Source organism: Myotis myotis, unplaced genomic scaffold (genome assembly GCF_014108235.1).
Source record: "Myotis myotis isolate mMyoMyo1 unplaced genomic scaffold, mMyoMyo1.p scaffold_m19_p_6, whole genome shotgun sequence".
NCBI classification, from domain to species: domain Eukaryota; kingdom Metazoa; phylum Chordata; class Mammalia; order Chiroptera; family Vespertilionidae; genus Myotis; species Myotis myotis.
Genome location: NW_023416368.1, coordinates 39,304,599 through 39,321,652, shown reverse-complemented (window position 1 = coordinate 39,321,652; position 17,054 = coordinate 39,304,599). Strand labels below are relative to the sequence as shown.

The window sequence follows — 17,054 nt, the reverse complement described above, 5'->3', positions numbered from 1 at the left end:
AGATACTAAAGCTTGAGGATGCAGAAAAAAGAAGGGATACCTTAAAATGGCATTCATCAAGATGGGAGGAGAATGGAAACAGAATTTAAGGGGAAGGATTAGTCTTTAGGAGAAGAGATCCCTCCTCCACTCCAACAGTAGAGAAAAGGTGGATACAAGAGGAGGAAAGTACACAGATATGGTGGCAGAGGACAGAATAAAGTCTGGATTTGAGGCAAGGCCAGTAGGTGACATGAGGCAAGGCCAGTAGGTGACAGTAAGAATGGAAGAGAGGTTGTGGGATATTTGAGAACACAGGAAAAGTATGAAATTGCCATCACAGGGAATGTGAGACCAAGTCCGCTGCAGATGGGCTGGCTGGGAAGTGAGAAACACCCATCTGAGGTTTCTAATAATATATTCAAGTATGTATTGATTGTGTGAGTTATTCTAAAGCCAGATTACTCTTCTCTCCCACTCTCTTCTTCCCACAACTTCACATCAGCTTCCCTGTGTATATGAAAACACCGTTCTCCCATGAAAACTTCAAATAATTTTTTAAAGTATTTTTTCTCTTCATGTTCATGTCTATCTCAACACTAATGTAGGTACACCATCACAACCATCTTAGCTGTGATTTCCTAATTCAGATTCGATCCTTGTAATGTTTTTTAAGAATTGTGTTGACTATTATTACTTAAATATCAATTATCTTAATCATCACAAATGTAATTTATAAAAATTTTACTAAACACTAAGTACTAGGCTAATACTTTATTTACATTATCATATCTTACCCTAACAACTCAGTGAAGTAAAAGTTATGATTTCTATTTTTAAGAAATGAGAAGAAATTGAAGCAGAGAGATATTAAGTATATAACTTGCCCAAAGTCACTGAAGTAGCAGAGCTGAGTTTGACACTAATGTTCCCAACAAATGGGATACATTTATCAATCCCTGTTCAAAAATATTTCTCCCAGTTTACTTTCAACCTTATTAAATCCAACTTTTAAGCCACTCCATAATCTTGTAACATCTTACCAACTTAACTATTTTGTATCATGCCTCATTCATATTCTTCTGCACTTGCAACAAACTTCCCTGTCACTGTCCCATGCATAGTGTTTCACTGCTGTTCTCTTCCCTCCTGTCTGTGTGTGTGTCAGTCTCTCTATCTCTAAAGATGTCTTCCTTTCTTCTATTTATCCAAACCTATTAACCCTTAAAGATCCAGCTTAAGTCTCCCCTGTTCCCAAATATTTTAACCCAATCAGTTCTTTCCTATCTATGAATTCTCATGCATTTTTGGATTATAGAAAAGTTTTTAACTTTTATCATCTTGGACTTAATAGAAACCAAATCTCAAATTGTTTTATATCATCTTTAATATCTTATTCAGAATATAGAATTCAAACGCTTTTAATTAATGATCAATTTATAGCATTAGAGTAAATAAAAGATAAAATGTAGTTGGAAACACACATGATATCCACAAGAAAAACCAGAGGATTCATGGTTTTTCATATTTTAATCTTTTCTGACTTGATAATGAAAAACGTATGTTGGTTTTTACAGAGCCCTTCTCAATGTTTGTTATAATGGGAGTTATATTTCAGGTTATTAAATTGTGGAGTTATCATTCAAAATGTTAGGCATTTAACCATTCTGTAGTTGTCTTTTGGTTACTGGTCAGTATCCTTTATGTCTACCTTTAAGAACCTTTGTGTTTAATAACCCACACCTACTAGAAAAGGCCACTTCAAATCAATAAACACCATTGTCAATAGGAGCAAAGATAATTAAAATATTACAACAGTATAGTTCAGATCATTAATAGTTTTTCTACACACCAACACATCCCAAATATTTGGACTTACCTCTTTCAATTACAAAGGCAGCCAATGAATTGCTACATTTCACATATTCTGAATGACTAGAAATTAGTTGATTAAATGTTTCTTTAACAATATGAGAAATCTTTGCATATTGCATGTGTCTCCTTTCTAGAAAAACAAATCAAATGCAGTATGAATTTAAACAACATCGTGCTTTCTCCGAGAGACTTCTATTATCCTATTATAATCTCACTAGAGGCCCGGTGCACAAAAATTTGTACACTCAGCCCAGCCTGTGCCCTCTTGCACTCTAGGACCCCTCGGGGGATGACCACCTACTGGCTTAGGCCCGCTCCCGAGGGATTGGGCCTAAGCTGGCAGTGAGACATCCCTCTGGCAGCCCGGGAGCCCTCAAGGGATGTCCACTTGCCAGCGGGGAGCAGGCCTAAGCTGCAGTCGGACATCCTTAGCGCTGCTGAGGAGGCGGGAGAGGCTCCCACCACCACCACTGTGCTGGCAGCCATCAGCCTGGCTTGTGGCTGAGCAGAGCTCCCCATGGGAGCGCAATGACCACCAGGGCGGCAGCTCCTGCATTGAGCGTCTGGCCCCTGGTGGTCAGTGTGTGTCATAGTGACCAGTCATTCCCAGTCGTTCTGCTGTTAGGGTCAATTTGCATATTACCCTTTTATTATATAGGATAGAGGCCTGGTGCATGGGTGGGGGCCAGCTGGTTTTCCCTGAAGGGTGTCCCAGATCAGGTCCCCACTGGAGTGTCTGGCCAGCCTGGGTGAGGGGTTGAGGGCTGTTTTCAGGCTGGCCAAACCCCCTTCAGGGTTGGGGGTCCTGCTGGGGTGCCTGGCCAGCCTGGGTGAGGGCCTGATGGATGTTTGCAGGCTGGCCAAGCCCCCCAGCAGGGACCCTCACCCCATGAGGGTGTGGCCATCCTGGGTGAGGGGCTGATGGCTGTTTGCAGGCTGGCCACGGCCCCCAGCCACCCAAGTTCCCAGTGGAGGCTGGCTGGAAGCAGGTATCTGGGATTTATTTATCTTCTATAATTGAAACTTTGTTGCCTTGAGCGGAGCACACAGCTACTGGTGGGAAGCTTGGCTTCCTCTATCGTCGGGCAACCAAGCCTCCTGCTTACTCCAGCTCCATGGCTTCCAGCCGCCATCTTGGTTGGGTTAATTTGCATATAGTCGCTCTGATTGGCTGGTGGGCGTGGCTTGGGGCATAGCGAAGGTACAGTCAATTAGCATCTTTATGTTTTATTAGTGTAGACAATTGAAGTTAATTTATAAATATATGTAAGAAAGTTTATGTCATGATTGTGGGTTCAATCCCTTGTTGGGGCGAGTGTAAAAGGCAACTGATAGATGTTTTATTCTCACATTGATATTCCTCTCTCTCCCTCTCTCTCTCTCTAAAATAATCAATAAAAGCATGCCCTAGGGGAGAATTAGAATAAATGTGTGTGTGTGTGTGTGTGTGTGTGTGTGTGTATACACTTTTATTATGTAGGCACACATAATGAAAGTGTGATGTTTGCATTCTCAGCTAATATTCTGCTAACTGGATACAACTCATTTCAGTTAGGTCATTTACTTGTTTTTGTTTATATTTTTAAAACTTGAATTTTTTGTTGTTGGCAATATTGTTAATGCTCCATTCTGGGCAAAAACAGGTAAAGTCACATTATCAAAAAGTGAAAGAATAGTCAGATAGTTAATTACAAACTAAAATTCTGGGGGGGCAGGGGGGAATATGGACTCCTGGATATGTTCTCTTATCTAATCACAGAGTATACATGTGGAGAAGCAAATTATTACTCTAATTGCATGCTAGCATATAGTTCACTCAAATTGGTCAAAATCATCAATGTGTGGTGTGTAATCTGGTTTGGGTCCTTATGTAGTAAAAAATATGAATGAGGAGGACTCGGCAACTTGGCTCTGCTTGCCACCAAGAGAGACAAGCGAAGCAGTATTCAATTTAGTGGAATTTTAAAATTTAACTATTTTTTTAACTGAAATAGCAATACAAGAGATATACATTCAGAAGAGAGTATAAGATTAGGAAACCCAGAAATGTGTTTGAGACTTGGCTAATGGGTATTTGATGGTCTAGATTTGGCAGAAGTATATAGAAGAAAGTAATCATTCCTTCTCCAAATGCAACCACTATTACCAGGTTGTTATGAATATTCTGAAAAACAATCTGTAAGTATAAATCAATTTCAAAAATAAAAAACAACTTTTTGTATTTTCTTGGTTCTGAACATCACTCAAGGGTATACAATAGTGCTACACACCTCATTCTCTTATTAGTTCTGTAGAATGAATGTACTCTGCTATATTTAATCACATCCTAAGCAGTAAACAATTATTTTGTGTTATCATATAGAATAGAAAAATATACTTCAATTAGAACTGACAGAACAAGAATTATGTTTGCCAAGAGCTGTTATGCTACACATTAAAACATTTTATAAGATAAGGAATATTTGTGAGTTAGCAATACAGATACACCTTTTGATCTTACTCAGTGTTAAAGAACTAATGAATATCTATCAATAATAAAAGCATAATATGCTAATTAGACCAGACAGCTGAACAACCTTCTAGACATCCTTCCAGACGTTCTTCTGAACGTCCTTCCAGATGACCTTCCAGACGAAGCGGGGCTGTGAGGGTCGAGCCCCTTGCACGAATTCCGTGCATCGGGCCTCTAGTTGTTAACATATTCAGATCTTAGTAAATGTGTGTCTTACTAGGGTGCATGTGAAGGAATAAGGAGTAAAGTCAATGCTCCTTATTCCCTCTAAATGTGTGCTGACTACTGCGGGAATAAAATGTTCTCACAAATTACTGGAAATAAAGGGTGACAATAAAATAACAGACGATGCCAATTAAAATATCTCATTCTAAATTGTTAATTTCAAGTAATCTCTACTACGTGGGTGAGCTGAACCTGTCATCAAAGCCAAAATATCACTATTTTTTATGAAGATATGGTACAGTTAGAAATATGGCCAAGTAAACAGGCTATGAAATAGTGATAACCTCTGTAACTGGCCCAAAAGGAGCTGTTCACATTTTTGTAGGTGAGAATCTTTTTCTTCAAAAGCGATATCATCCATTCCTGTGTTTAAACATATGCTTGAAGGATGGTGTTTGTTCTACTTTTTCTGACACCAACTCGTAGAAAACCTGACTCTACTCCTGTGTTTCCTTACACATACTGTTAACCACATACTCTTTCTTCCTCACAGATTGATCTGTTTCTCGAGGTCCTAGTAATCTGTGTTTTATGCCAACCATTGAACTGGAATTCTGTCACACTATTCATTAAAAATGTCCACAGAGGCTGAAAAGAAAGACCAGAGCTCCTTGCCATGTTAAAAGGTCACTGCTGTTGGATGGGGCCCTTCACTGCCCTTCTGCTCATTGATTCTCAGGACCATTAGGCCTAGTCCTTGCGAATGTGCCTCTCTTCTCTGGCCTGACCTTCCACTCCATACAAGCAAGCAAATGTGCAAAGCCTCTTTGTTTTACAAAAATAATGGAAAACTAAACATTCAGGATAAAACTGTTCTCAAATCCTAATCTCCAGATATAGAAAAGAGACTATTTTTCATTTTAATTCTACAAATACTCTAACTTTAAAATCTGAAGTGTTACTACTATGTAAGCAATGTAGAAATTAAGAATACTTTCCTGCTGTGCAGGGGATTTATAACCTAATGGGAATTGTATACAGTAACCACCACACAATGTTGAACATGAAAAAGTTACTATCTAGTGAGCATCTACCATATGCCAGGCCCAGATCTAAATACTTTACACTCCTGTCTTTTTTTAAAAAAATACATTTTATTGACTTTTTTACAGAGAGGAAGGGAGAGGGATAGAGAGTTAGAAACATCGATCAGCTGCCTCCTGCACAGCCCCCACTGGGGATGTGCCCGCAAGCAAGGTACATGTCCTTGACTGAAATCAAACCTAGGACCATTCAGTCCTCAGGCCGATGCTCTATACACTGAGCCAAACTGATTAGGGCTACACTCCTCTTAATAACCCTATGACGTAATTACTATTATGACCATTTTACAGGTGGAGAAATTAGATGCATAGAAAAGTAACCATTCCTAGGTCACACAAAGAGTAACTGCAACTGCAATTGTAGTGTGTGTTTTTTTTTTGGGGGGGGGGGGCTTGAGTGACAAGTAACTACCATTAAAAAAATGTGAATAAACTATTTGACATGAATCTCCCAACCATCAAGCACCAAAAAGCCACTGGTTTTCATTAATGATAAGCCCGCCAAGGCAAAGAATTCTCAAAAAAGCAGTTACATGAAACTAACTATCTCCTCCTAGGAAAAAGGCATTTCTTCCATCTTTCTTCTCCATTCCCCATTTCTCTAATTTTTAGCAGCATATGAAATTTTCCTCTTTGTGGAAGTATGCCAGGTTTTAATGATAAAATACTGATGTATATTTTCATATTTATGCATATTTTAATTATATGTTATCATTTTTAATTGCATTACTCTGCTAAAAAGGAATACCATAAAGGACTTCCTACCATAATGCACCTTTGAAACGTATGCTGGTTCAGGTGAAGCAGCAGGTTCTGCAGGGATAGGAGGAGGACCTGTAAGTAAACAAACATATAAGGAAACGTAAAAGTCATTGCTCCACAGAGCAGGTACCTTATTATTCTGTAAAACAGCAGCAATTCAAGAATGATTACTTTCTTCTCTATACTTCTGCCAACTCTAGCCCAAATACCCATTAGCCAAGTCTCAAACACAGTTCTGGGTTTCCTAATCTTATGCTACTACTAGTGGCCCAGTGCATGAAATTCGTGCACATTAAAAGGGAATTAATTAGAGGAAATATTTTAATATTGCTATTTGCCCTTTCTCTATAATAAAAGTGTCAGAGATGAAAGAAAATTAGTAAAATGTATATGAAAACCTCTCTCATCAGAGTCTGGGGCACGCTGTGGGACCTAGAGTCAAGTCCTTGCCCACCAAACACACATGCTTCTAAAATGCAGGAGACCCAGACCCAGCCAGCCCCACCCCCATTGGGTGACACCCAGACCCAGCCGGCCCCACCCTTGTCTAGCCCCTTCGGGCGGGGGTGGGGGGGGCCCACAGCCTCAGGTCCTCCAGCCTGGCACCGGGTGAGGGGTGCAGTCTCAGGTCCCTCGTCAAGCCCTGCCAGGTGGGGGGCACAGCCTGAGGTCCCCATCAAGCCCCGCCAGGTGAGGGGAGTGGCCTGAGGTCCCCCATCCAGCCCTGCTGGGGGGTGTGTGGCCTGAGGTCCACTGTCAAGCCCCACAGGGAAGGGGTCGTGGCCTGAGGTCCCTCGCCCAGGCCAGGCCCATGCAGCCTCAGGTCCCTGCTGTTCAGTCATGACATTACAGTGTCCTGGCTAATTTGCATATTCCTCTATTATTATATAGGACTAGAGGCCCGGTGCACAGATTCGTGCACTGGTGGGGGGGCATGGCCTGTGGGAATCAACCTGCTGTGGGAGTGCACTGGCCACCAGGGGTCACCTCCTGTGTTGAGCATCTGCCCCCTGGTGGTCAGTGCACATCATAGCGACTGGTCATTCTGATGTTCAGTCACTGGGCTTTTATATATATACTAGAGGCCCGGTGCACAAAAATCTGTGCACTCGGGGGGGGGGGGGGATCCCTCAGCCCGGCCTGTGCCCGCTCACAGTCTGGAACCCCTCGGGAGATAACGACCTGCTGGCTTAGGCCTGCTCCCGGGTGGCAGAGGGCAGGCCCAATCCCTAGGTGCAGCCCCTGGTCGGGCTCAGAGCAGGGCCGATTGGGGAGTTGGGGCGCCGCCCCCTATCATGCACAGAGCAGGGCGATCGGGAGTTTGTGATGCCACCCTCAGTCACGCTCAGGGTAGGGCCGATTGGGGGGTGGGGGCACTGTCCCCTGTCACACTCAAGGCAGGGTCGATGGGGAGGTTGTGGCGCCACTCCCTGTCACGCACAGAGCAGGGCCAATCAGGGGGTTAGGGCACTGCCCCCTGTCACTCACAGAGCAGGGCCCATCAGGGGGGTTGGGACTCTGTACCCTGTCACGCACAGAGCAGGGCCCATCAGGGGGTTGGGGCGCTGCCCCGTCACACACAGAGCAGGGCCCATCTGGGGGTTGGGGTGCCGCCACTCTCACACTCAGGGCAGGGCCGATGGGGAGGTTATGGCTCTACCCCGTCACACACAGAGCAGGGCCCGTGGGGGGGAGGGGGTGTTGGGGCGCCACACCCTGTCACACACAGAGCTGCAGGGCCATCAGGGGGTTGGGGAGCTCCCCCCTATCAGGCACAGAACAGGGCTGATCAGGGGGTTGGGGCACCTTCCCCTGTCACAAACAGAGAAGGGTGCTGGGGTCGAGCCCCAGCAGGTCCAGGGGTCCCCAAAGGTGTGGATGGAGTTAGTGAAGAAGGAATGACACGGAGAGGGCGTTCAGATGATCATCATAGCGAGGTTCTCTAGCCAAGTTCTGGTTAGGATCTCCAGCCAGGTTCTGTGTCCATGTTCTCTTGCTAGGTTCTCCAGTCAGGTTCTGTAGCCATGTTCCCTCGCTAGGTTCTCCAGCCAGGTTCAGTCACCAGGTTCTAGTCAGGTTCTCTTGCCAATTTCTGTAGTCAGGTTCAGTCCAGGATCTTTTGCCATGTTCTCTCCAGCGAAGTTCTTCTGTTTCTAGTTCTGTGTAGGTTCTGTCTTCTTCGTTCTGTCTTCTGAGTTCTGTCTGCTGTTGTCTTGTTACAACTGTATTTATACCAGTTGATTCAATCCTATCAATCTCTATTCCAAAGGTTAGGGCGTTTCTTATCTCCAATCCAGGGAGTAAAGATTATGTAGCTTAAGCATGATTGTTCGTAGTTAAAGTGATTAATTACCCGCCTGGCACTTAGTTGAGGGGTTTTACTCCCTCCCTAACTTCAGGGGAAAATCCCTACCTGGGGAAACAACCTTTCTCAGAGAAGAGACCTTGGTTAAAACACATAGTGCCAAGAAGGTGAGCAAACATTTTAAGAATAGTATGCCATATATGCCAGGTCCTTTGAAACAGCAAGGATGGACCGGCTCCCGGCAGCAGGGTGGATAGGGAGGTTGTGGCCCCGCCCCCTGTCACACACAGAGCGATCAGGGGGTTTGAGCGCTGCCCCCTGTCATGCTGATCCCGGTGCCGGGAGGCCTAGCAGCTTCGCTGATCCCAGTGCTAGGAGGCATATTACCCTTTTACTATATAGGGTAGAGGCCTGGTGCATGGGTGGGTGCCGGCTGGTTTGCCCTGAAGGGTGTCCTGGATCAGGGTGGGGGTCCCCACTGGGGTGCCTGGCGAGCCTGGGTGAGGGGATGATGGCTGTTTGCAGCTGGTCACACACCCTTCAGGGTGGGGGTCCCCACTGGGGTGCCTGGCCAGTCTGGGTGAGGGGCTGAGGGCTGTTTTCAGGTTGGGGGTGACTGAAGCTCCAAACCACTCCTTTTTTTCTTTTTTCTTTTTTTTTTTATTCTGGGCCAGCTTTAGCTTTGAGGCTTGGCTCCAGCTCTTAGGCCTCCACTGCTGAAAGTAGGTTTCTGGCTTTTGCTTACAATGTTGCGATTCTGCTGGCTGAAGCCTGGTGGACTAAAGCAGGTTTCTGGGGTTTTGTTTAGCTTCTATATTTGTTACATAGTTGCTTAGAGTTGCAGCTCAGAGGCCTGCAGTGGCAGGCGGGAACGTTGGAGTCCTCCGTCACTGAAGCAAGCAAGCCTCATGTTAGTTTCAAGCTGCCTGGCTGCCGGCCGCCATCTTGGCTGGCAGTTAATTTGCATATTGCCCTGATTAGCCAATGGGAAGGGTAGTGGTCGTACGCCAATTACCATGTTTCTCTTTTATTAGATAGGAGGATATAGACAGATTATATAGAATAGAGCTTGCTTTGTAAATATGTGACATTCTGAAAAGAGGTTATGTAGTGAGCGGCTATAGAATCAAGCCTTGGATTGACCTGTGGCAGGGCCACAAACAAGTCCCAGTTTGGAGGGCAGAGCCCTCTTAGCATAATTAAGTTTAACCTTATAGCCCTCCCTAGTTCCTTCCTAGGTAGCTAATGGACTGTGGGAGGTGCAGTAAGTGTGCCAAAATAAGGTGAAACTCACAAGAACATTGTAACTATGTTGACCACTTCCTTGTTTTTCTCTGACTATAAAATAAAGCCTCAGCTTGCTGGCTGGATCTTTCTGTGTCCTCATCCAGGCATGGGAGATCCGCTGAGCCCCAGCTGTATTCTCTTTTGTCTTCTTTAATCCTTCACCACCCCTCCTCAGGTTCACCCTTGGCTGTGCTGGCACAGCACAGGTTAAAATGAAACCCTGTTTTAGATGCTTAAGAACAATTTTCTATTTACAGTAATACTATGTAAAACATTTAAAATTAATATTCTGTTAAAAATTTAATAAGTAAATGGACATGGACAACAGGGAGATGAGAGCATGAGCAGGGGGGGAAGATGGTGGTTTAATGGAGGGGATGAGGACACATTTGTAATACCTTAACTAATAAAGAATTTAAAAAAAATTTAATAAGTAAAAATTATAATATTTTTGCTCAATCCCATCACTTCCCCTAACTTCTCCCCCACAGCTGTCAGCCTTTCTCTATCTATGAATTTGTCTCTATTTTGCTAATTAGTTCATTTTGTTCATCAGATTCCATGTATGAGTAAAATCATATGGTACTTGTCTTTCTCTGACTGGCTTATGTCACTTAGTTGGGTTTTTTTTTCAAACTATAAGAGAAAGTTTATTTAGAAATGGGCTCAGGAAACAAGTTACAGAAGCAAAAGAAGGGTGCTTGGAGTTTAGGAGAGAGAAGGGTAATGTAATGTGGAGGTAGGTGGAGAGAAGGGCCTGGAAAGGTGCAGGCGTACTCCCCAAAGGAAGAGCACCTCACTTAGTATTTTAATGCTATTTTACTAGAGTGTTTTCTAGGGGAATACTACATTCAAAGTTTTCAAAGTTTTTAGTCCCATTTTTTGCAATAGCTTTGCAATTTGGTTCGAAAGTTAGAAAATCCAGGAAAAACAAGAAAACATGACATTAAACCAAAGGGTAAACCAAAATGTAACCTAACATGAAACATGACAAAAATTGCTTACTATGCTAACATATATAACACATTAACATATTCCTCAAATTGATATTTAATAAGAACTACCATTTGATCATATACTATTCACATGCACTGCTTAAAGGCTTTGCATGGTAGCCACAGGAGGTAGGTACTATCATTGTCCCCACTTTTCAAATGATGAAAACTTAGGCTTAGAGTGCAAATAACTTGTCTGTCCAGGGTCAATATTCCAACCTGAGCAATCTAATTCTGGAGTTTACACTCTTGTTATGCTACCTTAGGCCATTATTTTCTCAAGTAATTCTAGTATTACTGAATTTAACACAGGCAAACTTCACAAAAATTGCATTAAAAACCTCTAAGTATTAAATGCACAGTGTTAAATATAAGAATCCAATATTTGCCGGAACCGGTTTGGCTCAGTGGATAGAGAGTCGGCCTGCGGACTGAAAGGTCCCGGGTTGATTCCGGTCAAGGGCATGTACCTGGGTTGCAGGCACATCCCCAGTAGGAGATGTGCAGGAGGCAGCTGATTGATGTTTCTCTCTCATCGATGTTTCTAACTCTCTATCTCTCTCTCTTCCTCTCTGTAAAAAATCAATAAAATATATTTAAAAAAAAAAAAAAGAATCCAATATTTGCATAGAAAAATAAGTTTCAGGAATCAAACCCACTGACAATCTGACAAGTTATCAGACAGTTGAACAACATGTTTTTCTCTTATGGGACTGAAATATACACTATGGTTAAATACATCAGCAATCAGACAGCAATGGAAGAAAATTATTCAAATCCTGCTACAAAGACTGCAGTTGCGAAGTAACTCTCCATTAATATAAAATCTTTCAGGTTATTCCTTCTAAAAATAATAAATTTTACAAATACTTTATAATCAAGAGTAATTTACCTGATGTTTCAAAATTTCTTGGCTCAGGTTCATCCAGCTGTAGAAGTTCATCAAGAGCTAATTTTGCTGCATTGGATCTAGATTCCTTTTTATTTTGTCCCAGTCCAGTCTTGTACTGGATACCATCCACCACAGCACAAAAAGCAAAATATGGTCCCAAAACGTTACCTTGAAAAAGAACTCAGAATAAATGCTGCAAAAGATGTCTGTTACACAGGAAAACATCCAACTACAAAATTGTGGAAAACTAGCTACCTCGGCCCATCAGTTTTTCTGTAGGGCCAATACAGGTGAAAGGAAAGCTGGGTGGGTCCCTGAACTAATTCTGAGGAGTCCTTCAAGTAGCACAGCTGGCTCCAGACTCAGCATGAGCATAGGGCCAACTTTACAGTGCAGGCCATATATGGAGTGGCAGTGTCCTGAATAATGCCTGGGAATGAAAAGCATCCATATATCTATCAAACGACAAATTACAGGCAAAATGTGGAGCCTCTGGCAACACCTTCTTCTTTCAAACTTCAATACCAATAAAATTTAATTTCTTCCCCCCTTTGGGTGTCCTGATACTTCCCCCCCGCCCCCCCTCCCCCCGATACTTTTAAAAGCTCCAGAATAGAAAGGATTCCCTTTGAAGAAATCCTGGACACCTATCAGGGAGTCACTGTAAGCAACTCAGCCCATTACAGTTGTAGGGCAGTTGGAGGAAGGGGAATTAACAAAGAAAACCGAAACATAAAGATGTCTTGTCATCCAAAATCTCTAGGATTACCTTTACACAATTACTTTTACTAGATTTCGTATTTGCCTGATAAAAAATGAAATGGAATCATTTCCTAAATTTACAGGCCAAAGAATTTTCCAGTTCAAATTTTCAGACTTTAGGTAACTTCAATCTCCACTCTCATTAGAGATGGCCAAGTATAATGTCACTCCACATAAGCCTTTATCTTCTCTTCTCAAATATTAACTGTTGGTTGTTTTTGAAGAAGTACATCAAGGTTACAAGCAACTCCTGATTGCATTTGGGAAAATTGCTTTCCTTCCATCATCTATGACAGCGGTTCTCAACCTTGGCTGCATATTAGAATCACCTGGGAATCTTTTAAAAATCCTGATTTCTGGGCCCCATCCTCTGGAAATTCTGTTTATTTGTTACTAATGTTGTGGCCTCACCCAATAACAAAGAAACCTAGGAAAACTCCCTTCTACATTAAGACCCTATTTGCACAGACATGTTTAAAAATTGTCAACGCCTCTTAAGAGCACTTATTCTCTTATCCTCCACTTTCCTAAAGTTCTTTCAAGTCTCTGGTCATAGGTGATGAAATCAGAAGCTGCATTCTGCATTTTACTGATTTGTATTCCTGAAGCCTTCCACAGGCACAGTGTGGTAACAGTCTTCTGGTTACTGGGCAGTTTAGAGAGAACCGAGAAAATAGTCTCAGACAGGACTGCTGATGAGTACCAATCATGTGTTATTTTGACCTCTGATCTTTGACTTTCAGAAGCCAAATTTGGCCATAATTTTTGTTAGGCATCAATATCACAGAATCCTGCTAATAAGATAATCATAGTCCAAATACTTAACATCCCTAAAAAGCATGTTTACTCTACAAGTATTTACACCTGTGTATAATACACAAGGCTGATGAGATTTCAGTTCAACCAGCCATACACAAAAAATTAAAATCCCATGATTATAAGTATTTTGTATGTGAGTTACTTGCAGATTCCAAAAGGCTAAAGAAATATTCATATAACATTTTCTAAAGTATACCAACCAAAAATAGTAGTTAACATTATGTGAATATAGAAATTCAGTGCCACTTATATGCTCTGCTTTTACTAGGATAATATTTTCCCATCCTGTAATAACCAGACACGGCATTCACTTGCCTGTTGTTACCGTTTCCTTAAGGTCAAGCTGAACCCGCTGCATTTGTGCAAACTGGTGCAAGGCTGACACAGGGTTGATCTCTCCACGTTTGTATTTCATTATAAATTCCTTAGGTATTTTTTTTGGAGGAAGGACGGGATTTGAAATAGATGAAAGACCTTTGGAAAGCAATGGTTCTGGAAAATTACCTAAAAATAAATGTTTACGCTTGTCAATTTGATGCATTAAAAAAAAAATAAGACACTGTCCCTCACAAACTTAGTCATGTGTGGTTTTCATTCCATATAAGTTTCTCCTAAACAATTTTGGCACAAATGCCAAATGCAGCCTGTCATTCTGTATAATGTATAAAATCTCTTGGAATACCAAGGCTATGTTGAAAGAAGGGCTACCACTGTCATTAAGTGCTATCAAAGAATCGCAAAATTTTAGTCATGTCAAGGTCTTAAGGGACTCTCTAAGCCAGTGGTTCTCAACCTTCTAACCCTTTAAATACAGTTCCTCATGTTGTGACCCAACCATAAAATTATTTTCGTTGCTACTTCGCAACTGTAATGTTGCTACTGTTATGAATTGTAATGTAAATATCTGATATGCAGGATGGTCTTAGGTGACCCCTGTGAAAGGGTCGTTCGACCGCCAAAGGGGTCGCAACCCACAGGTTGAGAACCGTTAAGCCATTTTTACATGCAATGTCACTAAGGCCTACAATGGAGGAAAACACACATCTGGGGCAAGAACCTCGTTTTTGGTTTCCCATGGACTATTTTACATTATCTTTCACCTTGAGATCGGTCCAATTTGTAAAGAGTGTGTGTCCCTGCTGTGTACTGAACACTAAGGATGCCAAGGGATCTGCGAAACGCAAGCCAGTCTCGGCCCGGCCCCCTCTCTGAAGGGGTGACAGCCTCATCTCCATAAGGCAAGGCACACCTGACGGGGCTGCACCGCCAAGGGTTCAAAATGACTAGCAGCCAAGGGGGAGGGTTTCCGCAAGCTTCCCACAGCGCTGGGAGCCGGAATGCACGCTCCGGGCGGGCGGCGCCTGGCCGCAGGGACGCAGCCACATGTCCAGGAAACATTTAACCGGGGGCTCAAAGCTCAGCCTGAAAAAGCTGAGGCCCGACTGCAGGTGAAAAAGACGTCGTACCCGTCACTGGTGTGACCTTGGAAGCCATGCGGGACAGGCTGTCACTTTCCGAGGACTGCGCTGCGGGCGTGGTGACCGTCTGGGCGGGCGGCTGAACCGGCAGGTTCTTTTTCAGCATCTGAGCAAAGCTAGGGACCTGGGAGCTCTTCTGAAACCAGCCATTATTGGAGGACATTTTCTCACCTACGAATGAGACAAAGTTGGCAGAAAATGACGTACGCACGGCCGCATCTCCAACTGGCCTCACGCCGCTGGCGCCAGCTCATTCCGCCCCCGCACCACGCCCAAGAGGAAAGCCCGAAGCCCTCGGAGACCAGAGGAAAGAAGGAAACCGCGCCCCAGGGGACCTGCAGCGCCTGAGGTTGGCCTCCGGTTGTTGGCCTCCCTTCGGGCCCAGATACCACCCACCGAAGTAGTCCTTCCGGCCCTGCCGGCCCAACCCCGCAGGCGGGCAGTTGAGGCCGGGCCGCAGGCCCCGAGGCTCCCCGGCCGAAGCCATTGCTTCTCCACCTGGCCTCAGCCTCTCCCGCAGGACGCTGTATGTGAGAGTCCCGCGGCCAGCACTGCGGTTTTCGAAAGCCGTCTCCAGGTGGTGGCCCCGAGGCCCTGACGGAGGCCCCGATGAAGCCCCTGTCCCACCCCGCCCTATCGCCAACCGTCTACGCACCTGGGCCGCGCCTCCGCCTCTGCGCATGCGCCTGTCTGGAGCGTGAGAAGTCGCTGAACGTCACGTGAGCCGGCGGCCCTGGCGCAGGCCTCTCGCTCAGCGCGTGAGGTGGGGGTGGCGCCGGTCGGCGTCGTCGCTCACTCTGCGCCCTGGCGCCCCCAGTCCTCACGGAGCCTGGACAAGGCGGGTCTCCTTGTCCACAGTGACCCCCATCGGACCTCCTTATCCACCGTGGCTTCGAGGAAGCCCTTCGCATTTTCCCCATTCATAGCACTAACTAGGCGCCTGGAAAGGCTTGTTGACAGAATAACCGACCTGAGATTCCACGGGATGTTCGTGAGAACAGGTGGACGTGTTGAGGACTGATGGCGCTCATCTGTGGGTGTTTTCAGTCCTTTGCTCTCATAAAAGTTGAATCAGGCTCTCATGGAGGTGTTAGCTGATAGATTGTTGAACATATTTTTAATAGTAAATTACTAAATAAGTTTTGGCACTAACCCAGAAGGAATTGAGTGACATCGTTATAACAAAGTTTTAGTGCCCTCTACTTTTTTTTTTTATATGGACAGGATTCTAAAAAGTTAAGTCACTTTCACCAAAAAGGAAACAAACATAATAGGATTGATGGTATTATACCTCATTACAGCAAGAAGTAATATCCGCCCACAAATACGCAGGTAATTGCGTGTTTGAGAAGAATGTGTATTCTGCTGCCGTTGCCTAGAATGTTCTGCATATATCTGATAGGTCTGTGTGGTCTATAGTGTTGTTCAGATCTGCTGTTTTCTTATTTTTTTATTTTATTTTTTTATTATTTTTTTAAATCTTTATTGTTCAGATTATTACATTTGTTCCTCTTTTCCCCCCCCATAACTCCCCTCCTCCCAGTTCCTGCCCCACCCTCCGCCCTCACTCCCCACCCACTGTCCTCATCCATAGGTGCATGATTTTTGTCCAGTCTCTTCCCGCATCTCCCACACCCCTTTCCCCCCCAAGAATAGTCAGTCCATTCCCTTTCTATGTCCCTGATTCTATTATAATCACCAGTTCATTCTGTTCATCAGATTATTTATTCACTTGATTCTTAGATTCACTTGTTGATAGATGCATATTTGTTGTTCATAATTTGTATCTTTACCTTTTTCTTCCTCTTCCTCTTCTTAAAGGATACCTTTCAGCATTTCATATAATCCTGGTTTGGTGGTGATGAACTCCTTTAGCTTTTCCTTATCTGTGAAGCTCTTTATCTGACCTTCAATTCTGAATGATAGCTTTGCTGGATAAAGTAATCTTGGTTGTAGGTTCTTGGTATTCATCACTTTGAATATTTCTTGCCACTCCCTTCTGGCCTGCAAAGTTTCTGTTGAGAAATCAGCTGACAGTCGTATGGGTATTCCCTTGTGGGTAACTGAGTTTCTTTCTCTTGCTGCTTTTAAGATTCTCTCTTTGTCTTTTGCTCTTGGCA

General features: G+C 43.7%; 1 protein-coding gene across 2 annotated transcripts in view; it reads right to left on the bottom strand.

Annotated features, from left to right (window-relative positions):
• ADAD1 (adenosine deaminase domain containing 1) overlaps nucleotides 1-15,097 on the bottom strand; it is a 28,253-nt gene extending 13,156 nt beyond the window's left edge. For both annotated transcript variants that reach the window (XM_036314884.1, XM_036314885.1), the window contains exons 1-5: nucleotides 14,923-15,097; nucleotides 13,772-13,960; nucleotides 11,876-12,043; nucleotides 6,400-6,468; nucleotides 1,859-1,984 (exon numbers count right to left, since the gene is read on the bottom strand). In XM_036314884.1, coding sequence (XP_036170777.1) covers nucleotides 1,859-1,984; nucleotides 6,400-6,468; nucleotides 11,876-12,043; nucleotides 13,772-13,960; nucleotides 14,923-15,097 — 727 coding nt within the window. The remainder of the gene's footprint in view (nucleotides 1-1,858; nucleotides 1,985-6,399; nucleotides 6,469-11,875; nucleotides 12,044-13,771; nucleotides 13,961-14,922) is intronic.
• Between the last annotated feature and the right edge of the window lie 1,957 nt (nucleotides 15,098-17,054).